General features: G+C 37.1%; 1 protein-coding gene across 3 annotated transcripts in view; it reads left to right on the top strand.

The window, feature by feature from the left end:
• LOC131433718 (protein FAM13A) overlaps positions 1 to 23,862 on the top strand; it is a 97,897-nt gene extending 74,035 nt beyond the window's left edge. For all 3 annotated transcript variants that reach the window (XM_058600278.1, XM_058600275.1, XM_058600274.1), the window contains 2 exons: positions 5,635 to 7,251; positions 21,850 to 23,862. In XM_058600278.1, coding sequence (XP_058456261.1) covers positions 5,641 to 7,251; positions 21,850 to 22,509 — 2,271 coding nt within the window. In that variant the 5' untranslated portion in view covers positions 5,635 to 5,640 and the 3' untranslated portion in view covers positions 22,510 to 23,862. The remainder of the gene's footprint in view (positions 1 to 5,634; positions 7,252 to 21,849) is intronic.
• Positions 23,863 to 27,727: the final 3,865 nt, after the last annotated feature.

Raw genomic sequence — 27,727 nt, forward strand, 5'->3', positions numbered from 1 at the left:
ACAATGTGTAGCACGCAACGTGAAATAAAGAATTATAAACAAACATGCTACGAATAGAATAAACGCTTCCGTAGGACAGAGCGGTAAAAATCTGGTGACAAACGTTTCCCTTTCTGTTTACGGAATAGTTTGTGCTGCATCAGTAAGTGAGTTGACAGTTTGTTCGACGCATTTTCTGGATGGCGTGTTTGTAATGGAATAAAAGGAGCACCGTGGCACAATTTTATTTTTAAAATCATATTTATGGTTTATGATGACTAAATAATCCTCGGAACAAAAGGGTACGTCGCCGAATCAGGTGAATAACAAGAAGATTAAACTTTTATTTATTCTACTTGCACTGTTCAATGTACCGAACATTTTGCGAGAGTTTTTAAGCTTTGATATTTGGTGACTGTTTCATTTATGGAAAAGAGAATTGTTTTTCATATTAATAATTATATTTCATGAATGCGCGCATAATCCCTGGTGATGAAAAATCCGCGCTCAGTTAGACTCATCCAGGATTGATTGTTTTTAATTCGAGGTTGTTTCTATATCGATTACGATACCTTATACGTTTTGTGCAAAATGTGCATAATCTTTTCTTTTCTAACTAATTACTGTCTATTTGAGACCAGCAAATCGCCACTTAGTTTTTATTTTTAGTTCCTTTATCCAACAATTATTAGTTATTTTGGAACAAATTGCTGACATTAACACTGTCTTGCAATGCAAAGTAGAAAAAAACAATATGAAAAACGAAAAAACTTTTCATTTGGTGCAGACACGAACTATCTCCAACAGACTTATCATCGCCATCTACTTTTTATAATAAATGAGTACAATAATTAGAAAGTTGGGCGGCTCCAATTATCTTTCAAATTGTTCCATGCCTGGAAGTAGTTCACATGCACAGTTACGAATGATAATTGTGTTCTGGAACCAACAGCCGATGGTATGCGAACAGTCCGATGAATGAATCGATCAGTCACGAGTCAAATTCAACTTGGTATAATGCTACGAAATTTTAGCATCAAGTGAAGTGGTGCATCCTTTTTCAATCGCATTCCTAATCCGGAGGCCTAGTATTGATTTGCTACCCGCAAAACTTCTGAAATTTAATTTCAATTTGGTTTTGCTAGGCCAGTAGGTATAGTAGGAAGAGTTGTTTACCACATTGATTATTGAAAGAAGCTATCAGTATATTCGACAGTAGCCCGATAAGAGAGGAGACGTTTGAATGATAAATGGGTTAATTATCTTACGCGAAATTAACGCAAACACAACACGAGCGAAATGGAAACAAGCACTTTGACTTGTATTATTTAAAGTGAAAACGTTTTGAATATTAGCTATGTCGACAAATTATATGTATGCCTTACTTTAAGTCTAACACGCTACGCAGACACAAATTTCATTCTACTTGATTATCAATTTTTTGTGCACCAAATGGTTAGGAATCATCTATTCCAGCAGAAAAAAACTCATGGTCTTGTGCAAACTGTTGACGTAGGACTACATAATTATTGTCCACATCACTGTTTTTATTTTCGTTTCGAGTATTCGAGGAGCAATATGGAGCAAATATGCATTCGAGAATATTTTTGTACAATTCGGGTGGCCGTTCAGTTTGTTGGTGCTGGTGAAAAGAGGTGCTGATAAGAATCATCCAGCATTCAGTGCTGATGGTTCAATATTATTACTGGCTGCGTGCAACGGTGATGTTTAAATATGCTGTAGGAAATGCAAAGCGTTTCATTCATTTTCTTAAGAATGTATAGATTTTCCTATATGTATAAATATTTCACGGCAGTAGGTTCACTGATATCGAAAATCTTTTTACTGTCAGCCGAGCTGTAGGCGTTCAAAACCTGACTACTTTTTGTAGCATACCATTCTCTGTCCTAGGTACGCCTCTGGAAGAAATTCTAATATTCGTTGACGTACGAAAGAACCAAATTTGCGGAATTACTACAGCAATAAGAGCAATTGTGAGACAATATTTACATCGAAAGACATATTTGAATTCTTATAAATGAAGCTTGATTTGACACGCATATGTTCTCTTATCCAATTTTTTCAACTTTCGCCTAACAATTGCTAATACATTTTTGACAAATTTTACTGGGCCTTTAAACTTTATACAGTTATTCTACTTTATACAGTTATTTGGAAAGAAAACGTATATAATTTTTTCGTAGGTCACTTCAAATCGCTTGCCAAATCATAAATGTTCAAGTCAACGTATAACCAAAACGATTTTTTGGGGCATATCCGAGAGCCAAGGCTAGATGAAACTGAATCTCTACTACGCCTTAATGGTGATCAGTATGTACATTAAAATGTCGTGTTCTCTTTGGTCTTTTTTTTACATCTCATGTATGAAAATATGCTGGATGTGTATAGCAATTTTTTCCTGAAAGTCAATTAAGGCTATGATGTCATGCCTATGAAGAAATTGAACGAAGTTTTCAAACATGATAATTTTAATGAGTTTTGTATCCTGAATTTATATTCAAAGTTTTTCTACGATTTCCGCCAGCAATGATCGGAATGATATTGGAACATAAATATAAAGGGTTACTTTTTTGCTGGTTTCTTTTTGGCATCACTGTTTTTAACAGATCACGCGTGAATCGTGTTTTGTGGCATTTTCAAACTTTTTCAGTTTGGTCTATAAATTAATCATGAATTGTCGTTTGATCTATAATTTTATCATGAATGGGCTTTCGCAAAGTTGGAGGAAGATCAACTTTTTTATCGAAATATTGTGTTCAGCGACGAAGTGTTCAGCTGGTTGAATGGATACGTCAACAAGCAAAATTTCCGCATCTGTAGTGATGATCATCCAGAAGCATTGCAAGAGCTACCAATGCATCCCAAAAAAGTCACTGTTTGGTGTGAATTATGGGTCGGTGGAATTATTCGTGGATACCGGCCGATATGTTGGAGAGAGTGTGTCAAAATTGGACCTTGCGCACGAGCCATCTAAAGCGGAGCCGTGGTCAACATTTGCATGAAATCATTTTCAAACATTAAATTATGTTGATCGTTCCATTGATTCCAATAAAGGATTCATTAATTTTCTCAAACTTTTTTGTGTTTTTTGATTTGGTTATTCAGGGACTTTGATACTGCATTTTCAAATATTAAGTTTCGTCTTCGACTCATCAGTTTAAGTTGAACTGGTATCGTTGAATCGTTAGATGGTGTTATCAATTTAACATAAACTGCCAATGTACTAATGAGTCAAAGACGAAACGGGTTGTTTTGGCATTTGAGAACTAAAACGTTATGCTTAGCCTTGTATGATGTGAATTGCCTCTGTCAATGAATGAAAAAAACAGTATGATAATTAGTGAATCAATATGTTACATAAACACAAACACAATATGTCACATCAGTCCCGTGTGCAGTGGGAAAGGGGGGGGGGGGGGGGTTTGAGGTTTTAGCCTTTCTATGGAAGATTTTTCAACAGTAAGTTCCATGAGCAATAGAGTACTTTTTATATAAGAGTGCAAATAACTTGACTTTTATTTCAAATTTATGCACCTTCTCCACCTTTTGAACCCCCCTCCCTCCCTTGAATCCCCATCCCCCCCTTTTGACCCCTCCCTTGAACCTCCCCTCTTGAATGATTCCTGGCCTGTGTCACATAAATAGTATAAACAGTTTATAGGGGAACGGGCTAATTCGCCGAAAACCATTTTGCCGAATGCCATTTCACCGAAAGTGACCCATACGGCGAAATCGCGAAAATACGTCTTTTCGGTGAAATGGCTTTCGGCGAAACGGCTTTCGGCGAAATGATCTTGATCCGTTTAATAGTGGGATAATAAAATTGAAATACTGTATAATTGGTCTCTTCACTTTTAATTATTCACCCTCGCATTAATGGTTCTTTGTTTTCAGCTGATTCGGAAGGTTTAGAGTTTCGAATGAGAAAAAATAAGCATGTAACGAAAAATTTCGATAATGATAAAATTTTATTTGGAGAGACAATGTTGCCAATGATAAAAATCATTTTGATCGTGAAGTAAGATTTTTTGAGAAGACAAATGGATCTGTATCGAGACGTGTTTCCTTTTCTTTATTATAGCATTTTTGAATTTCCTTCTGTGGAATAGTAATAAAAATGACATGGTATGCAAATGGATGGTGGAAAACGCTTCAAAAATTACCTTAGGCTTCTTTAAATATTACTTTAATTATTCTAGAACCCAAGCAGTGAGCCATGGAGTACTGTTCTTGATCGCTGAAATTTGAGCGTCGGTCTATCTTCATTAAAAATTTTACCCGCACGAGAAGTTCATTGACACCATGAAAAGGAATTTTGTAGACCTTCTAGAAAAATTACTTTTCGTGACAGATATTTGAAAGAACTACAACATTCAATCCACAATGATAGGAGCATGATAAGCAAAAGATTGCTTTTCCCTAACCTAAGAGGAAAAAACTCTTCGATTAACACAAGATGATCAGAACGTAAAAAATATGACACGTGTTATGTATGACAAGACACACCGCGTTACGTACACACGATTCCGCCGAGTGGAAGTAACGTGAGGCTTACGATAACTATAGTAATTTTACGGACTTCGATTCAAAACAATCCACATATGCACAATCGTTAGACAATCTATTTTAAGCGCACGCGACTATAATCGAAACGAATTGCATTGTTTTCATCTCAACCATACATTGTAGCTAATTAGGAATATTGCTGTTTGAAACGTTCGTCTTTAAAAAAATGTACACATATTTCCAATCAAACAATTTTACACAACCTTATAAGAATGTGTGTTTCGGGCAGGGGGACGAAATGACTTTTAGGTGTGGTGGCGGCAATTAACAGTTTTATGATACAGGATATAGGCAAACTGATAAAAAAATGTTCGGCTTACAGAGGTTCTGCAATTTGTAATGAACAAAGATAATGAACAAGATTTATGAAAATGATATAGCTACTTTTAGGTAACATTATTATACGTTTTTGATATTATCGTGCAGTGGATTTATTTGAATGTATGTTCTGATCTACACCCGCCAATATTAACAGGACTGTCAAAACGAAATAACTATACTTCTATAATTTTGTTTAAACATATTTAATATTTTTCCTACTTTAAGCAACTAACAAAGTTGAAAATATGGATAGATGTATTTGTTTCGTAGCACTTCCCGCATAGCGTTTTGGCTTCCTGGGCAGCCATGGCCACCTGACGGCTCGATTCAGTGACGGTTGTCAAATCCAATTTGACAAAACAAAGTCGCCTGTATCTAAGTTAGCCGAGCTTTTTCATCTTCTCACCTTCGCTGAAAATGTCAAAGATTTAAATGTGGAAAAATCCTGGTGGATACGGTTGTATCGTTTGAGTTGTATATCTGGCAGCGGTGAGGCAGTCGGTCACCAGAATTTTTCCAGCTGGCAGCGTTTAGTCAGCCATCTGGCAGCCTTGCGTATGCGGGTTCTAGCTCGATTCTGGCCGTTTTCTGCGACTACTTTGTTTTACCTTTTCAGTTGTTATTAGGCAGCTTTTATAGTGTGTTCACGACTGTCAATGAGCCTATGAATAATAATAAATATATTTTAAAATTGAATTGGAATTGCGCCATTACTAATCGCGGTCAATCTTTCTTTTCACCTTGCAGTGCGGCATGCGTCGCCCATCACTGGGACAGAATGAAGACGACCTGAGTCGTCTCACAACGGTATTATCCCCAACGACAGCCAGCTTATCTTCGACGCAAACGGAACATGAAGCAGGAGACAGTAGCAGTAGTGGTAGCAGCAGCAGCAGCAAGACTAATCATACAAACAACCATCACCTGGAACAACACAACAACACAGGAAGCAATAACAGTGCCCGCCATGGGGACGGAAACGGCAACAATGGATCAGGGGGCGAACTGATATCCCAGTATCTGCCCAATCTGATTAATTCATCCGAGTGGCAAAACTGCCGAAAACGCAAAGAACGACAGGATAGTACCTCCTCGATCAGTCAGGATCGGAAGTTGGTCCGATCGAACAGTGAAGAACACCTGCCCAACTGTCAGGAGGTCATTCGCCGTGTGTCTTCGCACGAGGAATTCAAGAGACCTTCGCCGTTAATAGAAATTTGTCTCGATAAGGAAAACATTATCGAGGAAACTGCAGAAGAACATCAACTGTTGAAGGACCAACAAATTTTCGAGAAGAATCTTAAAAACAGCTCTGAAAATTTGAAAAAATTCTTCATTGGCAGCGAAACACTTTGCGCTGCTGGAAAAGATTCTTCCGAGAGCCAATGTGTCAAAACTAGCGAACAGCATCTCTATCAGCATTCTCACAACAATCATTTAAGCCATCACAACCATTCCTCTAGACATCGGCTTTCGCCATGTCGTGATGTGCTAAGGAACCGTAAAGACTCTGACAGCGAGTTGGATGGAGAACACGAACGGCGGCGTCATTGTGAAAGGTTTTCCAAAACACGACCACCGCCGGGACGCAAATCTGTTTCTCCTCGAAACCGCACTAAGCAAATCAAACATGTATCTGGCAAGGATAAGAGCGGGAACGAGCATTTCTACTCCAAGCATGACTCGCACCATTCAATCAAGCACGAGCGCCGTACCTACAGTAAACGTGATAAATCATGTGAAGCCCAGAAAAGTCCCGAACCGGAAATATTCTCTGACTACAATGACAACAACGTTCTGGAGAAGGGAGGTGTCGAAATACCGCGTGGAAAGCAATTACCGTGGGAACAATCGTCTCAGGACGACACACCGGTCGTATGTCAACGTTTCGCGGAGCATAATTTCGAACACGCCAACACAATGGGAACGTTCGGTGAAATTCGAAGTCTTCCCCCGAATGCCACCATGAAACATTATGGTAACCATCGTAGCTCGGAACTACACCAAACAAACCAGAAACCGATTCCGCAGGCTAATAACATGTTTGACGAGCGTATCAAAACTATCAACCGTAAATTGAGCACGCTGAAGAAGAAACTCACGCAGTATGAAGATCGGTTCGAACGGGAGAACGGTTACCGGCCGGCCCATGGAGATAAGACCAGCGATAGCTCCATCCGGGCGGTAGTAGTCGAAATACACAAGTTGCGCAAGGAGAAAAATCAGATCAAGGCAGATTTGGCGGTGTTCAACGCGAAAGCGGTGGCAAAAGCAACCAATAGTTTAGATGTCACAGATTCGGCTGCAACCGAGGACGCGAATAAGCTGAACAAGATGCAGGATACAATTGCTGATATTGAGAAGGTAAGCCTTTTTATTTTTTTAGCTTGTTTCAGCTGCTTTGAAATGAGATTCTTTTAGCTACCAAACTACCGATTATTATTTCTTGCATCATGATATTAAATGTACAATTCTCTCATTATTCGTTTTTTTATCAATATATTATTGATATTCAATTTTAGTTTACCTGCTAAAAGTTCAAATATTTTCAAATTTTCCAATGTTTGGTTCAAAGTTGTGAGGGACTGTTTGTGTTGGCTAGTTTCCTAGAGATTTCAAAAGCTTAGTTTTTAGATTCCCTTACGAGAAGAACATCCCGAGATGGCAAACTAATGTCCTTCTTTTCTACATACATGATCTTGATGACTTTGTGAATATCGCGTTATTAGTTTTCAACAAGTATATATTCTTTAAATAATTTTTGAACCAGTATTTAAAATACATCGATTGTTTTTGGTAAACTCGATACAAATTGCTTCATTAAATAGAGCATCACTTATTTCAAGCGAAATAGGATTCGAAAGTAACTGAAGGAAATAGCAGTTGTTAGTCCATTTAATTGAGAATTCGTATTTCCTTCGATATCCGTTAGTGTGATGCTGCTGACATACATTCAACAGTAGCCAGAGGCGCTATGTCGAGAAAACAACTGATTGAAATATTGATAAGGTTTTGCAATTAACTAGTTTGCTACTAGTCGTAATCGTTACACTTATTGGGTTTCTACAGATTGTGTAATCGAATTATCGCAATCGTTGAGTTGAAGTGGTTCTGTGTATACACTTGTTTATACTGGCACAGCATGCGAGGCATGCCAAATATTTGATGAAGGATCAAAAAACACTGAAGCCTTTTTTATACGATTTGTCCATGCATTGTTTTAAGCAATTTTCAAATTCAAGATTGCCAAGCCATATGGAGTTTTCCATGATTTTTATGTGGAAATATTCCACCGAAATTTTCAATAGTTTTCGATCGATTTTCTCTCATGAAGCATCATCAATCTGTTGTCACTTCGTACGATCACAATATTTGATTAGCAATACCGAAACTGGCCGAATACCAATCGATCCTTATTCACAATACAAATCTTTTAGTGTATACATCCTAAAGTTTTTAGAAGTTTCTTTTAGACCTTAGAGTTTGGCGAACCGACTAGAAAGTAAAATGTTTAAATTTTCCGTAGCAGTTTTCCCTGGGTCTCTTCGATGCTCTTCTCCACAGGGGGAAAAAGTCCCTTCACAATTCAACAAGCAGTGAAGGAATTTCCAGCGTGTAAGTTTCATGCCTACGCTGAGGATGCAACCGAGAATTTTTTTTCAAAAGTGGTATAGTGACTTATTGGTCGTTATCATAATAATCGTTGTTCTCATTGTCGAATAAACAGATTTTAAGTAGGCGCTTGTGTTTAAACAAGCTGGTTCGAGTGAACCATATTATCCTTGCATACACCCAAGTCTGCACTGGCGCACGCACTGGTAAACGAACACTTTTGTGATTATTATTAATTTATAGAGGGTAGAGCTCATCTTGATATGAAAACCTTTATTCCAGTAGGGAAAAACGAAAATTCAACGATAAATTGTATTTTAGCTGAATATGCGAACCATACACCAGAGTGCACGGCGGTGTGTACACTTCGGTGAAAATATCTTTGCCCACCTCAGAGAATTCGGGAGCATTTCTCTAGCACTTTGGTGCGATCCGGTCCAGAGGTGAAACAAAATAAACACGAGAGAAGAAATTACACTTGCTTTTCGTCACACAGAGGAAGTGGACATCTCTGCCAGCAAGACATGAGGGGCTATTGGTTCGCTAGTCACGTCTTCGTCCTTTGGTTCATCGTCACTGTAGTGCTTTTAGTTGTTTTTTTTAAGAATCGTTAATTTTATTGATTTTTTGTATTTTGCATTGTTGATGCCGGGATATTTGTAAGTAATAGGTTCAGGATTTTCGCCCTTTTTAGGAGGAAAGGTTATACACTTACTGTGAGAAGTTTTGAACCGCTGAACCGATTTTCATAAACTTTGGTGTTATTTGCAAAAGAATGATAATATGTACACTAACATTTCTCGAAGATGACTGAACCGATTTTAACATGCTTAAATTCAAAAGAAAAATCTTATGCTTCCATACAGAAATCTTGAACTTCATTCGGAACCAACGTCCGGTTTCGGAATTACATCATGGTAAATGTTTATAACCTTCGTTCAAAGTACAATGCCAAAATTGTATGAAGTCTTCTAAATTTGTCTTAAAACTAATTGGATTGAGTTTGTAGATGATGTTAGTTGATAGCCATCCGTACCGACTTCGATTATACCGGTTTCGAAAGTACTTATAACCTAAAACTGTTTCATTTTGTAGGTTGTATTGATTAATGCAAAAAGAAACTTTTTTTCCAAGAAAATTGTTCTGAAGAATACCGCAATATTATATGTGAGGATATGAGTAATGTGAGAAAAGCATCATTACACAACTAGGTGGATTGAAACAATAACAATCACGAATAAAACATTGAAAAAAGCGTTTTTAAGCGATCCTGTTGTGTAGCCATAACAGTTTCCGAATAAGAGAAGTGTTGCTCAGCAAGTGGGTGATACATCGATGAAAACAAATGATAGTCGGAAGGGGCCATATCATGGAAGTATGGCGTATTCGGCAGAAGATACCGTCTGGGTTCAGAAATGATGTTTTAGACCACATTTGTTGTGTGCGCGGGGACATAGTCGTGCTGCCAAATGACTCTCATGTCTGCAGGAGCGTTCTGATCGTTTTCGAGTAATGCTTGTTCCAATTTCATCCATTGCTATTGGTAGGGATTAGTATTTACAATTTCGCTTGGTTCAAGAAGCACGTAGACATTTTCTTGATCCCTCCTTTGCCCCAGCATTGTTTTCATCCTGAAGTGTTAAAGCTTGACAGTTGATGTCGATGGTTAGCCAGGGTCGACCCATGATGTTCTGCGCTTGAGATTCTCAAAATACATCCATTTATCAGCCCCCGTCACGATCCGGTTCAGATAAATTTTTGTTTCATGCCGAAAAAGCACGATTTTGCTCAAGGGTTTTTCGCTTTTCTTGCTGTCTATCATTCAGCTCACACGGAACCCATTTTTCTATCTTCTGATTATTTTCCATGACGTGTAAACGATCAGAAAGCACTTGATGTGTAACGTTTCAGCTTTTCACCATTTTTGTTTGAGTTTGGTTTAAAAATCCTTGCAATTCGACATCTTGAGATTTTTTGTGTTGCCCTTTGTTTTTTTTGCACTAGGTAAAACTTACGTTCACAGGTAGCGATCGATAGAGCATGCTCTCCGTAAGCTACAACAAGAATGGGATGGGATTCAGCAGCACATTTTCCCAAAGTAAAGTAATTAATCAACACTTCCCGCAAATAGTATTCACTTGGCCGAAATTTCGACTCACATTTTAGTTCGGTTCGGTTTTAAAAGATAGTTTTGGTTGTTATGAATATTGAACAGTAAAAGCTAATGTCGATAGTTTCAAGAGGATAGATATCTTTCAATAATATTCAGTTCATAACAGTTCGGCTGAAAAGTTCGTATCGTTTAATAGAAACACACATTTTTTTTGCCAAAATTCGTTTTTATTATTCAACATAATTGCCATCAGAGGCGATACAACGATTATAGCGATCTTCCAACTTTTCGATACCATTTTTGTAGTAAGATTTGTCCTTTGCCTCAAAATAGGCCTCAGTTTCAGCGATTACCTCTTCATTGCTTCTAAATTTTTTACCAGCGAGCATTCTCTTGAGGTCTGAGAACAGGAAAAGGTCACTGGGGGCCAAATCTGGAGAATACGGTGGATGAGGGAGCAATTCGAAGCCCAATTCGTTCAATTTCAGCATAGTTTTCATCGACTTGTGACACGGTGCATTGTCTTGATTGTGAGCTCACGCGGCACCCATTTTGCACAAAGCTTTCTCATATCCGAATATTCGTGAATAATATGTCCAACATGTTCCTTTAATACCTTTAGGGTGTCAGATATCTCGATCAACTTCACTTTACGGTCATTGAAAATCATTTTGTGGATTTTTTTTTCACGTTTTCATCGGTAACAGCCTCTTTTGGACGTCCACTGCGTTCATCGTCTTCGGTGCTCATATGACCAGTACGAAATTTTGCAAACCACTTACGAATTGTTGCTCCGCCCGGTGCAGAGTCTGGATAACACTCATCAAGCCATTTTTTGGTATCGGCGGCACTTTTTTTGATCAAAAAGTAGTGTTTCATCAACACACGAAATTCCTTTTTTTACTTTTTTTTCACAATAACAAAAGTAGCTTCACTCAAAATGCAATATCTCACAAACTAATAATCAGACAGCTGTCAAATTTATACACGTATCTTTTGAAGGTTGGTACTAACTGAAAATGGTATGGATTTAATTCTAGTAGCGCCCTCTCATAGAAACGATACGAACTTTTCAGCCGATCTGTTATTGCTTTGATATATATTTTTTTTTAAAAACTTGTTTTTCACTGCGTTAATTACGATCAATTTTGTGTTAACTAAGCAGCATTTGCGGTAAGTTTTAGTTTTCAGTTTTAATTGGAGTAAAAGTGCAGCTGAAGTGCATCAAATGCTTGTGGTGATAATGCTCCAATTGATAAATTATGTAGGGAATGGTTTCAACGTTTCAAGAATGGAGATTTCGATAGTCCCACGACAAAAGGGCCTAACTGCAAATGAGAGCATCTCTTTGTTTACTTTATCTATTGATTATTACGGATCCATTAGTGCAAATTCTCTAAAGTTTCCAATATAATTCGAAATATTGTAGTTTTACCTTGAAAGTTTTGCGAAGAGTAAAGCGTCAAATATTAAAACAGTTCGGTAAATCGTGAAAGAAGAAAAAAACTGTCATTTGCAGTTAAGCCCTTTTGTCATGGGACGGTCGATTTCAACGTTGAAGACAGGCCTCGTCTGGACAAACAAAAAAAATCGAAGACAAACAGCTGGAGGCATTACTCGATGAGCTTCCGTGTCAAACGCAAGAGAAGATTAAAATCCATGGGAATGCTTCAAAAGCAAGCAGGTTGGTGCCTTATGAACTGAAACCGAGAGCCATTGAAAGGCAATTTTTCACTTACGAGAAGCTGATTCAAAGGCAATGAAGAAAGATTTTTCTACATCGAACTGTTACTGGGGATGAAAAATGGATATTCTATATACGCTATTTCCGGTTAATTGTTGTCATTGACCTGAACATCAACACCAAAGACGAATATTCATGGTTCGAAGGTCATGTTGTACATCTGGTGGGACCAAAAGGGTGTTGTGTACTACGAGCTGCTACAATCAGGCGATCGATATAGGCTACAATTGATGCGTTTGAGCCGTGCATTACGGAAAGAACGGCCGGAGCACAAGCAAAGACATGATAAAATTATTCTCCTGCATGACAACGCTTGGCCTCTTGAGCAAAAGTCGTGAAAAATATTTGTAAATTCTTAAGTGGGACATTTTTCCGCACCCTTCGTATCCTCCTGACATTGCTTCTTCTAATTACTGGCTGTTCCGATGAATACTGCACGATCAGGCTAGTAGTAGGGGCTTACTTCTTTTGCACAAATCGAAAATTGGCTTAAAACTGGGATCACCTCAAAAGACGAGACATTTTTTCGTGATGGAATTCGAAAATTGCCTGAGAAGTGTGAGAAAGTAGTAACTAGCGATGGACGATACTTTGATTATTCTTTAAATTTTTTTTATTTTGAAAAAAAAAGATGCATTTTTGAACCCATAAAACAGGTCGAATTAATTTATACTCCCAATCATTATATGTGGCACATTTTTCCTTAAAAAAAGTTTCATTCATTTATTTATTTCTTGCGGCTCAAGATTCTAAAAGCTAAACAGAGCCGGTTTATCATACTACATTGTACACAGATAAAAATATTTTGTGAATTTACTTCAATTTGTATGCAGATATTTTAAGAAGGCAATTGAATGGAAAGTTATTTTACAATTCTTTATTTTTCAAGAAAAAAATCACGTTTTTCTGAAATATACAGTCTTGTTCATTGAAAAATCATTGAATTCAAATTTAATTTCACATCGATCCTGGTTTTTAAATTAGATTTTCGATTCAACTGATACCTATTTCATAGTACTACTGATTTACACGTCGTATAAATTTCATTATTTTTCTGTGTATGTTAGTGAAGGCAATAAAACATTTCGCACCCATTGACTGTTTATAGGAAGAGGAGATTAGGGAGCAATTGATTCGCATCTTCATCCATGTTTTCGTCGGCGTTGTTGTTCTTTTTGGTTGTTGTTGTTGTTGACCTAACGTCGAGGAGCATTTATTCTTTTAAGGTTATATTTCCATTTTCTGCACGTCGAATTTTACAGCACTTGGAAAGAATAAAGATTGGAGGTAAAAGCTTAGAACAAATCAACTCCACGACGCACATGGAAGAGACAGATGAGTAGTCGTCCTTCCGTTGAGTATGCTCACACATCATCGGTTTTTGACGTTATTATCATTTATCCTGGTATGTGAAATATGAGTGCACCGCATCACAATTACGCTACTGAATTGTTCAGTTTGAGTTGACATCGTTTGAATAACACAGCGTATTATAAGAAGACTCCAAGTGTCCAATATTTTTCTTCAGGGCTCCCAAAATAGCAAAAAAACTGTTGATATTTCCTTTAATCACAATTAGTAACGATGAAAAATAAATAGAAAAGACTTACCGTTTTGTGACCAACACGAAACAAGTCGCATTTGCTCCTCGGTTCTCATTTTCCATTGTGCGGCTGTAGTCTAATCAATCAAACACGTTTTTCCCTCACTGTCAACAAATGGTAATAATAGAAAATACTGAATGTCAGGGCCACTTTCCCGGCTTGTTCAAGCGCGAGCGTGTGGAGTGTGGTGCTGGTCGGTTCACGTCATCGCCAAGGGGCAGTGTTCGCCTTTGTTGATGTGCTCCTAGTTGCGGCTCGTGTGCCCCACATCGACAACCGGTTCTGAAAGCTCCGTCGTGACAATCCCAAGTAAATTGTGGGCTGGTCTAGCTAAATCATTAATTTAGTTATTTTGATACGACAAGTGGTCACTTCAGGAAACTGGTTTGTGACGTAAAATCGTCGTTCTGTTGATGAAGGGTAAAAAATTCCACTCCGAAGAGCATTCACAATCATGGAATTCGCAGCTGTTGTAGAAAGGGACGCCTGGATGCTCCGGCGATCATACCGTCGTCTATTGAACCGTAGTGACGCGTATATCTACGGCATCCCACAGTACGCGACCTTGCAGGTCGTGACTAGATTGATAATAATGTGAAGTTGGCTTGCTGTGAGCGGGAGAAACATTATCATTAAGAGCATATGTTTATGGTGTGAGTTTATAATTGAACGTTTGGTCGATATCGGAACGTTTGTTGTTGATTGATTGCGTGTTTGAAACAACAGGCGATAGTTTCTCGCATGTCGTAAAACCGTAACATTGAGAGAGTAATATATTTTTAATTTTATAAATTAGAAAACGGTCCCAATTGTATTTCACAGAAATAAAAAAATTCTTTTCCATCAAATGGTGTGCTCGCTATTCATTAAGAAATGTGTTTACATATTGCAAAGCGACTTTTTTCATTAGTATTAGAGGATGATGGGGCACAACGGTCTGATAGGGTAGCAATTTTGTGCAGGGCCGGAATCCAAACCAGGAATGGTTGTGCATCAATATTATGTCAGCAGTGTAAAGTTTTCGTCTAGCGACAAAAAAGGGAAATTTGTAGTTTTGTCGCTAAAAACTAGTTCGGAAATTATTCTTTCGTTTCGACTAGTCTTTCGATTCTTAATTTCTAGGATACTAAAATTTGCCATTCGGTGTCAGTGAGTACACATTCAAATTACCAAAACTAAAATAAACTACCTAAATGTGATGGTTTTACCCCGTCATCCCATACCCAGCTGTTTTGCCAGGAGTGCATTTTACTCAGCGAAGCTTGTGATCGAACGAGTGCGGGAGAACGCTGTGTCATGCATTTTCAAGTGTCCGGCTCTTGGTTGCTTTGCGATACACGCTAAATGTCGGAAGTGGAGGGTGTGCATGCACCATTAGTTGCAATTTTATCTCATATTACGCAACAATTTCTAGGCGTCGGAATTCTAACATTTCTCGCTTAAATAGCGTTGCAAGTTTTTCTTAATTAGTGCAAATTAGAATGCTGACTCAGGCACTCATTTAGAATCTCGTGTCAGATCATAGAGCATAACATGCTATTCATAAACCTTGACAATGACAATGTTGTGATGGATTCTGAAAGGGACAGAGCTCTTTGAGTATTTAGTTATTACTTGAGAAGTGAGTTGATTGTCAAATTGGAAAGTAATCCAATTAATAAACTTCAATAAACGTCGCTATATGGTATTTTAACGAGTATATCTAATCGGTTTTTACAGTCGCACATTGTTGTAGCTTATAATACATAAGAGTATTTCCAGAGATGGTTAGTAAGTCATCAGACTTTAAACACTCCGATTTGGATGAAACTTGGAAACCGTTTGTTTTGCATGACCGCAAAGACCAATTCGACTCAAGAATTACCTTTCATAAGAACGCAATTAAAATTCATTTAAATTTTCATTTGCAATTTTTATATTTTATTCGAACATAATTTCAGGTTTCGGAATTACAAGATGATTTCCACAAACATTAATTTAAATGAACGTTTATAAGATGCCACATAAAATTCCTGAATTTCGATTTGAGTTCTGGTTCCGGAGTTACAGGATTAGTATTGTAAAAACTTCAACGATTTCAAGGGAGGTTTTTCTTAAATGGCATCGAATTTCATAAATCGGTGGCGCTTCAAAAAAAAAGTCTCTATGCGTAATTTGAGCCAAAACGAACCATGGCACGGTGGTCAAAGTTTTCCAATATCCGATAGCAGAAAAATATCAAAGCTAAAGTGTACATGAAATTTTCGATATCGTACAAATTTTTGGTCCGTTTTTTCTTTAATTTTGTATAGGATTTTTTTTTTCAGTTGGTGAAACTCGATAGTCATCAAAACAGTGGTCATAAATTTTAAAATAAAACTCATTTAAATTTTTCATAGAATTTTCTCAAACTTAAATGCAAGGGCTTAGTACTTTACGTTTTAAATTTTATCTGGATCCGACATTTGGTTGCGATATTAGAAAGTAATGAATGTTCAAAATTTCAATCCGTCATTCTAAGTGACGATACTAAGAATGTGAAAACTCTTTGGGACTGTGGTTAGATCTAATTCGTAGGCTTTGGTAATTCATGCCCAATCAAACCGACTATGACTATATCCAGGTTCCGGTTCCGGAATAAGTGGTCAAAATTTTCAAACGGAGCTGACTCCGATTTCTCATAGATGGCTATGCCTACTTACAGCAAATTGTGGAGATTCCAGCGAATAGTATTATGGTTCCATACAAAATTCCTGTAATTTATCCGGATTTACAAGGTTACTTACTTTCACTCTTACTCTTTCAGTTGTAGACCACGTGGGTCTCTGCTGTATACATTGATCCTCCGTAAGCACTGTCCGATCTAGTCCGATCCGTTTGGCTTCAGCTTTTAGTCCGATGTATGAATCTACCATCTTCTCAAAGTTGCGTTCCCAAGTTCGTTACCGCGTTCTCACTTTCGTATTCCGCCGCATCGCCATTGAGGTGCTCGTCGAAATACTGCTGCATTCTTCTCCGCCACTAGCTGTTAACATTCGTCGTCGAACCAGTCGTTTCTCACGTTCAGAGGATTTTCAAGGTTCTATAAACAACAAGGATTTACAAGGTTCTATAAGAGGATTTACAAGGTTCTATAAACTATAAACTTTCAAACTGTTGATTGAAGCGTCGATATAAAAATAATCTTCTATATGGGATGCGAAACTAATACGTTTTATGAACCATTCAAGTTGACGACCATTAGAACTGACTTTGTCTATACCGGTCCCTGAATTCCGGTTCCGGATATACAGCGAATAATAGTTAAAAGCATCAATATGGAACTCAAATTATCACATCAAACAAAAAATCACAAATTGATTTTTTCGTCAATGCAATCTTCTTCAAGAGCAATACAGGGCTGCGTAGAGGAGCCTGACACATTTTGTTTTCCGGTTACGCATGGATCTTAACGAAGGAGGAATAAACCGAGCACGGCATCGGAAAGTAAAAGAAGGAAGGTTTATTTTCAGTGCGTAGTTTTCCATCATGGAGCACTGGAGTATCGCTCAACGAGTTTTTATTTATCACTCATTTTTGAAGAATCAGTCGCGCATCAAAACTATTTGTGAGTTTAAAAAACATTTTGAATTTAAGCCGAAGTGAAGCTGTGGGTGAAAAATTTTGTGTAAACAGATTCTGTGACCAAAATAAAACGTCCGGGCCATGTCTGGTGTGAGAATATTAAACGAGTTCGACCCGCTCTTGTGAAGAGTCCAGCTAATTTGGATAAGAAACATGTGGCTGCTCTTCAAATTTCGCCCGTTTACCGTACACGAACAAAATGCTCGAAATGCTAGGCAGTGGTGAGGTTTCTCTAAGCGACATAATGATGAGCGATGAAGCCCACTTCCCTCTGGCCGGCATGGTAAACAAGCAAAATTGTCGTTGTTATGCCGAATAGTTTTAACGTACGACTGATTCTACAAAAACGAGTTATAAATTAAATCGCAGTAAGCGACACTTTAGTGCTTCATGATGGAAAACTACTACACGGAAAGACCGAAATCAGCATTTTGGCGAAAAATTTAGTTGATTTTCTGATTTTAGTTACTTATTTTTTGAGACAACTAAAAAAATCTTACTTTTGCTAATTTAGAATTTTTAATTCTCATTCCCTTAATAATAATAAAATATTTGTTGAAATTGATATTTTTTTAGTTGAATTCACCATTTAAGCGTGCTATCATTTCTTAGCTAAGGCACACTTTATTTCCACAGAAATAAAATCTTGTTTTCAACCAACATGAATGATTGAATTGGCTTCTGCAATTTGCAGCTATATGGCGCTCTGTCACTGAGAAAATGTTAACACCGCAATGACTACTAACCACTAGATGGCACACTACTACCGAAAAAAAATTTCAGTCGCGGTAGTCTTTTCTATATTGGCAGGTATAAATACGATGTTGTATTGGAGCAAAATACATAAACGAAGCATAAACTTCTTTTTGAACATTTTTCTTCTAAATCGCTGTTTTCTTCATTTGACTTCGCGAAATCGACTCTCTCACTGAAAACTTTGAGCACTCGGAAAACAAAAACCGGAAGGTTGGAAGATACAAAAACCATCATTTGACATATGCAATTAGAGTGCAACATTCGAAACTCAATTCACTGTTCCGCATAAAAACATTATTACGCACAATCGCTTCAAATGCGCACAAATTCTGAATGAACACACTTTCCACTAAGAGTTAACGTCATTTTTACAAATCGGTTTAGAAATTTATATATAGATAGATCGTAACACATGCGAAAAACATCTAAACAAACAAGTTTCAACAAGACTGTCCTTTTTAGCTTTTTAATGGATTGCTTTGCTTTGACACTTCTCATGAGTTTTTGGCTAATAAACTTGTTAATAAAACTCATTTCACATTTGACTTGTAAAACATGTCTTGGAAAAATAAGTGGTTTTTTCGACGTGTGAGGTCATTGTTCCTTGATTTTTTGTATTCAAACGATCTAACAACGTTATGCAGTATTCGCAATTGTTTATTTTTCCTTGATCAAGATAGTCGATGAAGATTACACCATGTGCATTCCAAAATACTGAAGCCAAGCTGACTTTTATGTCTTTGGACGCTTCGGACGTTGTTCACCGGCTGTAGTCCATCCAGATGATGATCGTTTTGTTTCCGGAGTGAAGTGATTGATCCATGTTTCATTCATTGTGACATATCGTCGCAAACATACTGATTTATTACTTGTAAATATGGCCTAACATAACTCTGAATCATCAACACGTTTGCCCTCGGCATCTTAGAGCTCAAGCAGTATGCCTTTAAACTTATTATAAAATAAAAAAAATCAACACGTAGTTGTTTTTGATCGACTGTAACACATGGATCAATAAGTCCCGAGACTAACAATGGAAACAACATTTTTTTTTGCAAAATTTTTTTTTATTCATCAACATAATCACCTTTTAGGGTGATACAATGGTTCCAACGTTTTTTCAATTTTTCAATACCATGTTTATATAAATATTTATCTTTCGCTTCAAAATAAGCTTCAGTTTAAGCGATGACCTCCTCATTTGAGCCAAATCTTTTTCCCTGGAGCATTTTTGTAAGATCAGCAAAGAGTCAGTAGTCACTGAGGGCTAAATCTGGCAAGTTTGGGGGTGGGGAAGCAGATCAAAGCCCAATTCGTTCAATTTCGCCATTGTTTCATTGTTTTGTTCATTGCTGTTTTTGTTCCATCGAAAGCAATCGCGGCACCCACTTGGAATAAACGTTTTTCATGCTCAATTTTTCATGTAGGATAGTAAATACACTTCCATATGATATCTGTGTCATCTCAGCAATCTCACGGAGCTTCACTTTACGATCTTTCATTATAATTTTTGTCACTTCACTTACATTTTCCGGTGTAACGGCTTCCACAGGTCTACCCGAGCGTCATTTGTGTCGTTACGACCACGTTTAAACTCGGCGAACCACCGACGAATCGTTGCTTTTGATGGACAAGAGTCCGGATAACATTTTTCAATCCATTGTTTCGCTTGCACGGTGTTTTTACCCATTAAAAATAATGTTTTATCAAAACACGAAACTCGGTTTTTTAAACAAACTACAAAACGATTTTACTCCAACCTCGAGAACTCAGCTGTTTCTGGTCGGATCGACTTAAAATTTTGACCCTTTTCAAGCAAAGGTTAGTACTCTAGAAAGACGTGGTTACTGGTTTACTACGAGCGCCATCTCTGCTTTAATCTCGGGACTTATTGATCCATGTGTTAAGTAAACGTATAACCTACTTTGAAACGAGCTTTGTCATGGTCAAATGTTCTTGCATAGTTGTAAACACACTGGCTTTGGATATCTTTACGGCCTAACCTATCTCACGCCGTTTCAATTTACGATTAGATATAACTATGTCACTTCTTTTTTTGTAGTCTCTCAACTATGTACCCGGGTTGGTAGTTCAATGCATATGCCGTTGGTTTTACAAGCTAGTTGTCGTATGTTCCAGCGCCGAACTGGAAGGGTTCTCAGTGTCAGTAGGATCGTAGTATTAGCCATGAAATGATTCTGTACGCTATGAATCGGCTGCGAAGTCTGTTTCAACAGAAATGCTAGGCAGAAAGGCCAAATTCCACAAAAGAAATGTAATGCCAAGATTTTGCTTTGCTCAACTATGTTTTAAGGAGAAAATGTTGAAGTCGTTTCTTTTTGCCTTTCTCATATAGAAATATTATGCAATCAATGTGAAAGCCGATTTTTGAACCGAGGCCTGGAGGGGCGAGTGTCACATACTTATTGCGGTCGTTCGCCGGTCTTTTTTTAAATCATTTTTTTTTTTCATCAAGAAGCAATGACAAATTAACACCCGAAATTGTTTTGAGTCCATTGTTTCGAAAATGACAAAAGTAGCATCACTTACATGGCTGTCATTTTTTCTGAATAATCGAAATGTTTCACACATAGTCTTATGAAAGTTGGTATTTCACTATGATAGCACCATCTGTGTGTCAGTCTCACGATTTATTGAGTGATTGTTATATGAAAATATGAGTGATACGAGAAAGGCATCATTACACCACTAGATGGATGAAAATGTGTTATTATTTCTTGTAACAGTGTAACTTTTGCTTACGTCAACATATTCTTAAAGTCTAACATATGTCAAAAGGCAGAATGTTTATACAATTTTACGGAAAAACTTTTTTATTCTTCACTATAATCTACATCTAGAACGATACACTTGACCCATCGATCCTCCAAAATTTTGATGCCCTTTGAAAAAAAAAAAAAGATTTGTCAAGGCCTTCAAAATAGGATTCCGTTTCTTCAATGACCTCAGCATTCGACGAAAATTTCTTTCCTTGGAGAAACCTTTTCAGGTTTGGAAATAGATAATAGTCTCTGAGGGCCAGGTCTGGAGAATACGGGGGATCCGAACCGCAAATCATTCAATTTCACCGTTGCTTTTATGCATGAATGGGTTGGTGTGTCTTTTTCCATAACTTGATGCGAACTAAAACTCGTCTGATACGATCAGCTATTATTCAAATACTAGTGGATAGATTGTCATGGCATTTGGTATTGGACCATCTAGAAACTTGTTCTCAAAAAAAAAATTAAATAAAAATAAAAAATATACACGATACGAAACTATTCACGTCTTTTCTGTGAGAGGCCCGGAACTTTTCATTCCATGGAGTAGTATTTACCTTTCACGTTTTTGATCTCATTTGAACCTAATCAAACTTATATTCAATAGCCCAAGGTTTCTGCTAAATTATTTTTGATTGAATACATTCACAAGTGGAACGATTTCGTATCTATAGCACCCAATAGCATAAGAAACCGTTAAGTAAATCAGAATAATAAATAAGAAAATATGTTTGTTCTTCCTTTCAGCGCCTCCACGAAAAACGAGCTACGGAGAATCGCAGTGAAAATTTGGACAGCCTCTCCGGCGATCAGCTTGTTGAAGAGAAAGCATCCGTTCAGCGTGCGTTGCTCTACCTGGAATCGATCTACGGACGTCCTGCCAGCAGAGAGGAACGCGATGCTGCCAGACCGCTGTACGATCGTTATCGACTTATAAAGCGGCTGGTTAATCGAGCCAATTCAATCAGCGGTCCTTGCGGAGCAAATTCTCAGATGCCAACAATTTTGGAGCATGAAGCTCTGGCCATCGTGGGAACCGTGACCCCCTCAACGGATATTTCTCCGCCGTCGGCCACATCCATGATTCAGTCGCCTACGGACACTTCGGTTGCTTCAACTGCTGCGCCCTCGACGGATGAGTCGGAAACGACAACCAGCTCGATTACGGAGAATATCCATTCGATGACTGCCGAGGAGTTGTGGGAACATTACGATGCTGCCCGGGAAGAGAAAAAGGAGCTGCGGCGAACTATAAAAATTTTTGAACAACAGTTTGAAGAAACTACCGGCCGGAAAATGCTAAAATCGGACCGGAAGACTATTGAGGATACTTATGCTCTGTACAAGCAGAAGAAGGCAAAACTTCGACTCATTGATGCTCTCTTCAAGAAGCAGATGGCGGTTTAAAGTGATCTCCTAATTCCCTTTCTCGCCTTACTCATGTTGATTCCAAATATTCCCCTCCAATATTACGAACAATTCTTCCCGTTTTATTTTCGATCACATCCATTGTAAATTTTCCTTTCATAACCATAATCACTATGTTCATTCTATTTATTTCATTTGTGCACCGCGTTCAATACGTTTATGACTTTTTGTGAACATATTATACCTTACCTCGCGCTGTTTCGTTCGTTAAACGTGGTGAAACACTACATTCATTTTGTGAGAACTTCTAAATCTGTCGACGAAAACTAACGACGACCTTCATCAATATCAGTAAAATTTGTTTGAATGTCGTCAAATTGCAAACCATATATATTGATATATTGATACAGAAAGCATCAGAAAAAGGCATACAATCTACTTTTGAGCTTGTTTACTTGTGTTTTAGTTTTTCTTCTGGTGTCTATTTATCTGTTATTAAGTGAATAATCGTGAACTCTACTTGTTTTTGAACTGCATAATAGTGTTATGGGAATGTCTCCTCAAGCTTGAAAATTTTTGGAATAATGCGGTCTTTTGCCGAAGAGAATAAAAACAGTATAAAGTATTTATACAAATGATCAGAATAACAGCAACAGATATACTACAAGCCAAGATCAATGAATGCACCTTGGCTACAAAGAAAAAAAAACAAACAAACAAACAAAACTATTCAGTTTGGTCTAGTGCAACAATGTAAGCGATATTTACATTTCATATTGTGACCTAAACAAAATACATGTAATGTATGAAACTTTTAATTTAGCCTTTATATACATTCGGGAAAGAAAAGTGCAAACTTATAATCAGTTAAATTTTGGAGCACGAAATGAAATAAATCCAGTGTACATGTACTACTACCATTTAATCAATCTTTACACGAAATAGTTACTTATCAACTACATGCAGAATTTTGCGGAAAATAAATAAAACTTGAAACCGACCCTGTGCTACTATATCGAAAATCAGTAAAAACCAACAAAAACCCATAGAAAAGCGGCATAACACACAAAACAGTACATAAATAAACACATATTTGTAGCTCTTTAAGATTCTGATTGGGACGATTATTATTATAATTATTACTGATGGTAAACCGAAAGAAAGCGATATGTTCTCAAAGAACGATTTATTACGCATTATGATTACTATATGATTACTAATATAATTGATAGTGTATTTGGTGCATGAATTGCAAATTGAGGAGAGGCATTGAGAAATAAAGCAATGTTGGCAGTAAAACCGGAATGTTCGCAGAGGCATCGAGTGAATAAGGATGTAATAGATTTAGTTCTTGGTGAATAAAATACACGCAAAGTTAAGCTATGTGCAAAAGTTGACGTTATTTAATTTGGATTCGTACGAAAGTCCTTGTATCAGACTCGAGTATTGCCTTGTGTGATTGATCGTTGAACGTAAGCATTCAACGGAATGTACCATAAGGAGAAAACCCTCTTCGATCTAATTTGGTTACATTCACATTGCTACACTTCTTCTTGGTTTCGGTACTGCTCTGTTTGAAACGCATTGCATTGGGCCTTTTGATATTTTTGTACTTAAGCCTTAAGACTTAAGCCCATAGCTAACTCCTTACCGTGGAAATTGTTTTATCAATTAAACTACTCTGCATATGAAAACACATGAAGAAAAAGTCCACCATTGATTTTCGGTGCTGCCCATAGTACCGTGAGGAGAACTCGACTCCGGGAAGGAATCAAGTCGTATCGAGCTAGCAAACAGCCAAATCGGACCATAAAACAGAATAGTGTGGTCAAAACTCGTGCTCGGAAACTATATGACCAGGTGCTGACCAAGTTCGACGGGTGTCTTCTGATGGACGATGAAACCTATGTCAAGGCTGACTTCGGGCAAACCCCAGATCAAAAATTTTACTTGGCAACGGCTCGGGGGGATGTTCCAGCCAAATTTAAACTTGGCAGGGCATTTGCAGCTGTGGCAAAAAAATGAAAGTTTTCGTTACAAATAAAACAATGACATCGGAACTATACCAAAAAGAGTGTCTCCAAAAACGGATTTTGCCGTTCATTCGATCCCACGACCATTCCGTAATGTTTTGGCCATATTTGGCAAGCTGTCATTACAGCAAAGTCGTTCAAGAATGGTATGCAGGGAAAGGGGTCCAGTTTGTTCCGAAAAACTGTCCCCAGTTCCACCCTATTGAGAAATACTGGGCAATCATGAAAAGGAGATTCAAGACAAAGGGAAAGGTTGCCAAAGACATGAATCAGATGACGACCTGGTGGAATAAGATAGCTAAAACGATGGACGAAGAAGGTGTGCGCCGCCTAATGAGCCCTGTTACATGAAAAATTCGAGGATTCCTTCGTAACCGTGACGAATAATTTTATCCGTATTTTTTCTTAAAAGTATGAAGAAAACGCTACATTTGTATAAAAAAAGATCTTGAATTCAATAATAAATAACTGAAATACAGGCAATTGTCTTTATTCCAATTCTATCTGAAGCAAAGCTTTAGTCATCTGTGAGACCTTTTCGTTAAAAAACATAAACATACACAAGATTTTTCTAAAGCTCGATTTTCTCGGAAATGGCAGAACCGATTTTAACAAGTTCGAAAGCCACTGTTGGGTCATTTGTCGGGTTTGAAAATCAAATGGTTGTCACTTCTGATTCCGAAGATATAACGGTATAAGGTACGTAATGGTGTAAGTAACGTAACCGATCAAACGCGTTGTTCTTTACCGCTCAATTTTCTTAGATATGGCTAAACCGATTTCTTCAAGGCATTAATCTTATTTTATGCCAGGGCTAATTTCACTATCTTTACGTTTCGTCTTAGACTAGTCAGTGCAGAGTATTTCAAATTGAACTGCTTAGTGCAAGCTTAAACAGTTCAACTGCTCAGAAATCACAAGCACGTTTTGACTAACCATCTAACTAACATCTGTCTGTCACATAAAAGTACGAGTACAAAATCAATCCACGGATCGAAATAATGGCTGGTTTGTAAGATATTCAAGTTGTTCGGTTTAACCCCGTGTCCGGACTAGCCCCGCGTTCCCCTATGTGACGTAACCGACCATTCCCAGTGTTTTTTAATTTCTCGGAGAATAAAGAATCGATTTCGAAAAACTTATACTCGTTTGAAAGTTACTATTAGGTTATTTGATAAACTCACAGTAGTAATGACCGAGGATAGAATCTTACAAATGTTTTAATGAGATTATTTAAATGGCAAGAGAAAGACATTATTATTAGTTGCATTAAGAAGGGTTTTATATTTATAAGAAAAAGTTAAAACGTATGTAGTCTCTGTTATACATTAAAGCAAATTATTTTTAAACTTTTGAACATTTTTCAATAAAATTTTGAGTAGCTTAAAGTCTTAGCCAGAAATTCCATTACTGTATTCAAATGCAAAGATCTTTGTTTAAAAATTCTAACTATACTTTGAAAAATGTGTTTTTCTCTCAATATTTTTGAGTAGTAGGAGATTCTGCTCATTTAGCAGTTGGTCTAACAAACAGTTCCAATCGATCTACTGATAAAAATTTTTAGCTTTCCGATTTATGGTACTGCGCTCGAAATGTCAACTATTGCGATAGGATAGAAAATGTCAGCTACACAATAAATGAGTGGGTAATGTCAGAGACATAACTGGATGACGTGAATTCGAATATAAGTAACACCTTCACTCTTCTGAATACCTAAAGTCGTTCCCATTAGTTGATATATTGTGTGAATTGTGCAAGGTTTCATTTCATTACTTTCAGAATTGTAACGGTGCACCAATACTAAAGTACGATGAATTCACGACAAACTTATTTTAACACACAAATTAATAAAACAGGGCAAAATAGAGTCAAAAATTGTTCGCTTTCAGGAGTACACACGGTACGAATTACAATAATTTCAATTGAAGAAATTATCAAACCAGTTCTTAACTGAATAATTTACTGATATTTAAAGTCAACGGCTAGAATGAACGAACCTTTTAAATTTCTTACCTACCCAGAATGCAATGTCGCTCTCTGCACCAAAACCGTCGTCCGAGCACGAGAAAGACAAACAAGCGTCATGAGTTTTTCTCTTTAATAATTATTTAAAGCAAACATTTTAGAAAACTTTTATTATAAGTTATTTGTGAATATTTCATACTACTGAACATTTTATCATTATTTGCTGATCATATTTCCGATAGCATGGAGAAAGAAATATGTTGCTGGGTTAAGTACAACAAGAGATATTCACGATTAGGTTCTATCCATTCTTGTACATGGTAAATTTTTACAAGGCGCCCCATAGTAAAGTAAGTCGTATTCATGACAATATCAATGTCTCCGTGACTAAAAAACCAAATTTAGTCAATCTTGTTAGATATGCATTGTCATAAACTATATAAGAAATGAAACAAAAATGTTTCCAGGTTTCCAGTTGTGAGAAATATTAAAAAAAGAAAGGTTATACAGGGCAATGTGGAAAAACTAAGATGAAATGATGTTGGTCGACCGAAAAGTGAAGGTAAGTGAGCTAGCAGATGTCATATGAATTAGTACTGAGCGCGCTCGTCATATTTTGGGCGAGATTCTTTAGATCAAAAAATATCCTGCCGCAGGATGCACAAACACGAACGCGAGTGCTCTTCTGAAACGTATTATATTTCGTTCATTTTTGTCATTCTCAAGGAAGTTGCTTTTCACATATTCATTCTTTAAAAAACGAACTGCTCTTCTTTACTCATTGTTGCGTAAAACGTAGCTCAAGTTTGTTTATTCAAAGTGTTGGACATTGCTAGCTACACTCAAAATAATAATCATGTTATAGTTACGTGAAAAGTTATGTGAATATTTTCCACCCTACTTTTCACGTAGGTTTCAATAGACTGGCATTTAAAAGCTGTTTAATGCATAACCCAGTAAAAGTTACGTGTTTCATAGATAAAATGTAATGTACTGCTCATATCACATTTATCTATCAGTTCATATCAAGTTTAGATACCAAAGAATCACCATTTTATATATTGGTTGAAGTCAAAAGGGAGATTTCAGATTTTTATATAAATCTACAAAATGAAAAATGCCATGGAAAATCAAACATTTATTCTAGAAAATAAGCATAGAATTTTAAATAAAAATAAAAAGCAAAATTTAAATAAAAAGCAACTAATAACGTCGTGAGATCTCTAATCGACAAGCCTCCAGAAATCGTTATGTTGTCA

This window comes from Malaya genurostris, chromosome 3 (assembly GCF_030247185.1).
Source record: "Malaya genurostris strain Urasoe2022 chromosome 3, Malgen_1.1, whole genome shotgun sequence".
NCBI classification, from domain to species: Eukaryota; Metazoa; Arthropoda; class Insecta; order Diptera; family Culicidae; genus Malaya; species Malaya genurostris.